The sequence below is a fragment of the Bipolaris zeicola genome, assembly GCF_000523435.1.
Source record: "Bipolaris zeicola 26-R-13 unplaced genomic scaffold scaffold_369, whole genome shotgun sequence".
Lineage (NCBI taxonomy): Eukaryota > Fungi > Ascomycota > Dothideomycetes > Pleosporales > Pleosporaceae > Bipolaris > Bipolaris zeicola.
Window position 1 is genome coordinate 7,854 of NW_006912418.1, and position 3,323 is coordinate 11,176.

The 3,323-nt window shown below is 52.1% G+C and overlaps 1 protein-coding gene across 1 annotated transcript; it reads right to left on the reverse strand.

Moving 5' to 3' along the window:
* Nucleotides 1–242: 242 nt before the first annotated feature.
* COCCADRAFT_111338 (uncharacterized protein) lies at nucleotides 243–1,100 on the reverse strand (the record flags this gene model as incomplete). Its single annotated transcript, XM_007719929.1, has 1 exon — nucleotides 243–1,100. The coding sequence occupies one exon, from the start codon at nucleotides 1,098–1,100 to the stop codon at nucleotides 243–245; it is 858 nt and encodes a 285-aa protein (XP_007718119.1).
* Between the last annotated feature and the right edge of the window lie 2,223 nt (nucleotides 1,101–3,323).

The window sequence follows — 3,323 nt, forward strand, 5'->3', positions numbered from 1 at the left end:
AACGGAAAAATGGGGAAAGAAACTACCAACTTATAATTTCCGTGAAAACCTTTGGTTTGGAGAGTAGTAACACCAAAAAAAAACTACTACTCAAAGCAAGACAAGCAAGCAAAAGCAGACATGAACAAGACGCCAGAAACCCATCTTTCCATAACAACCCTAATATTCTCCCCTCCGTTCATTGAGCATACATTGAGCATCCTTCCCTCCCCCTCATTCCCCCAAACCGCAAACCACCTACACTACGTCTTCTGCATGCCCTCCACGAACTCCAGCGCAGCCTCCCTCTCCACAACATCAATACTACTCGTCTTATTCGAATAACTAACACCATAGCACCGATCCGCCACATGCACCATCTCAGGTCTAAACGTGGTACAAATGAACTGACCGCCTCCATCACCCTTCTTGCCGCCATGGCCACTGAGCCGCTGCAGCATCTGCGCAACAGCAGTACGGTACTGGGCATCGAGATTGGCGTCGATTTCGTCAAAGAGGTAAAAAGGAGCGGGGTCGCATTTTTGGATGGCGAAGATGAGAGCGAGGGCGCAGAGCGACTTTTGGCCACCGGATAACTGGCCGATTTTTTGTTGCTCGTCGTGCTTGCTGTTGAAGGATACAGCGATGCTGACGCCCGTGTATTCTTCGACTTTGCTCTTCTTGCTGCGCGACTGCGCGCCGTTATCGTCGTCTTCGTCGTCTTCGTCGTCCGACACGTTGCCTCGGGCGTCGCGGTCGGATTTGCGGTTGATGATGAGGCGGCCACGGCCGATGGGGACGAGTTGCTGGAAGACTTCGCCAAAGGCGGCGGCGACTTGCTTGAAGGTACGCGCGATGGCTTCGTCTTTGCGCTGGTCTAGTACGTCGATGAGGTTCTCGATTGACTTGCGCGATGTGTCGAGTTCGGCGCGGCGCTCGGTCAGGGTGCGGCGTTGGCGGGTGAAGTTTTCGTACTGTTCGAATGCTTTCTTGTTGACGTGGGCGAAGCTCTTGAGGGCTTGGTTGACTTTGGTGAGCTCCTTGGTAACCTTGGATATGTTAGCAAATGAACCGATACTCGTATCATGAGTGCATGACAGCCTACCTTCATGGTGTCCCATTTTGTGTATTTCCGATTAACGTCTTCCGGCAGAGTACCTAAATCTCTGATATCCCGCTTCACTTCGGCCAGTCGATCCGTAAGACGGCTGCGATCTGAATCCTTCTTAGACATTGCATGCTCTTGCTTGGCCATCATCTTTGCCAGCTGGCGGTTGTTGGCCTCCTTTTCGTTTCTTGCATTCTCTAGCTCGCTCAGCTGCGCCCGGATATCTTCGATTTGAGCATCAGTCTCTTGTATCTGCTGATCGAGATTGGCAATAGTCCGATTGATATCGTCCAACGCACGTTCACACTCCCGTAACCGTGTAGACTGGCTGGTCGATCCACCGGCACCACCTTGTTGTGCCTGAATGTTGTCGAGCTCTGGCTGCAGGTTTTCGTTCAGATCTAGCTCAGCCTCAACCTTGCGGGTCTCTAGGGTAGTCCGCTCTTGCTTGGCACGAGCAAATTGCCGTTTCAGATCTTGTACTGTACTTCGCAGTGTTGCCAGCATCTGTTCCTCGTCATTCGACAACGCTTTTTCAAACTTGGAAGCAATTTCGGCTTCCCAGTCACTCTGTTGGGCGCCCAGTTGATTGATGGCGGATTGAAGTGTCGAGGCAGTCATTTGCTTCCTAGCCAAAGTGTCCTGGATATCTCTCAGAGACCGCTGCTTAGTCCGCAGTTCTTCCCTCATTGGCGCATAGCTGTTCTCGCCCTTGTCTTTCTCATGTTCGCGTCGGCGAACCTCGCTCAAAGCTGCAGTAAGTTGCTGGCGCTTCTGCTCGAATTCGGCCGCGATGTCACGTTTGCGCTGCTGCAGCTCATCATATTGCGTGCGCATCTCAGCGAGCGTTTGGTAGGCACGGATCTTGGATTTTGTGGGATCATGGTAACCTCCACGGTACTGGCCCTTGCGTGAGGCATTGTCTCCGTCGAGAGTGTATGCGCGAACATTGTACTGCTTTGCGTTTTTCTTGCAGGCAGTCAGGTCGGGACAGACGACGATCTTGCCAAAGACATGTTTGAATGCCTCGTCAAATCTTTGGTCATATTTCAGCTTTGGCAACAGTGGTTGCATATCTCCAGTTGCCGGAAGGTTCATATCATGAGCCCTTATACGGTTAAGAGGAATGAAGGTGATACGTCCGCCCTTGTCCTTGATGAGTCTGTCGATGAGTTTACTAGACACTTCGTCGTTGTCTACGACAACATTGAAGAGAGCACCCTCGGCTGCAGCTTCTGTGACGGCCCTGTAGTCACTGCTGACGTCGAGCAGGTCCGCAATAGTTCCATGCACACCTTCGAGGTCTCCTTCTTTCTGGTATCGACGGAGTGACTCCAGACCGCGACTTGTGCCATGATCAAGCAGGCGGGAGAAGGTGCTCTCTGCTTTCCGGAGCTCTCCCAGGGCGTTTGTGAGTTGGGTATTGACTCTGTTCTCCTCTCTGTAGAGATTTGTCTGTTCGTCGTGGATGGCCTTGTAGGCGTCTTTGGCTTGCTCGACCTTGGCCGCGAGATCAACACTGGCGTCTCCTTCGCTCTCGATAGTGGACCTGAGAGTGGCAATCTCACTTTCGATGCGCTGAATGTCGCTTTGAAGCTGGGCAATCTCTTCGTTTGTCTGCATAAGAACAGCCTTGCGACGGCTGAGGTCGCCATTGGACTGCTCTATTTGAGCACGCAGAGCTTCGTCTCGCTGTTTTTTGGTAGTGTAGAAAGCAGTGCGGCCCTGTTTCTCCTCTAGTCGCTTCTGCTGACCTTCAGCTTCCAATAACTGTGCCCTGACAGCCTCCTCCTCTTCCTTTTTAGCGTTGTATTCAGGCAAAAGTTGCTTGAGCTCAGCCTCGCGTGCTCGGATCTGCTGCTGGAGTGACTTGACTTGCGTGTCGCGTGACCTTTTCGTTCGTTGAGCGGCTGACTGATTGTCCTGTAACGCTTTGAATTCGAGCTCGATCTTGGCCTTTTCCAATGTTGCTGATTTGCGCTCCTGTTCAGACTGCACGCGGTCTTCTCTCAAGACGTCTAGATCACCTCTCCGCTTGTTGATATCCATGTCGATTTGTGCGATTTCAGCTTCGGTCTGCACAAAGGCTGCCTCGTTGGTCTCTTTCATCTCACGGCCCTGGTTTTCAAGATGGTCAATGTTCTCAATCAAGGCCTCGAGGTCGGCTTCTTCGCGCGACTTGAGCGTATACATCAAAGAGCGACGTTCCTTGTCGTTTCGACTCCAAGCCTCAAGC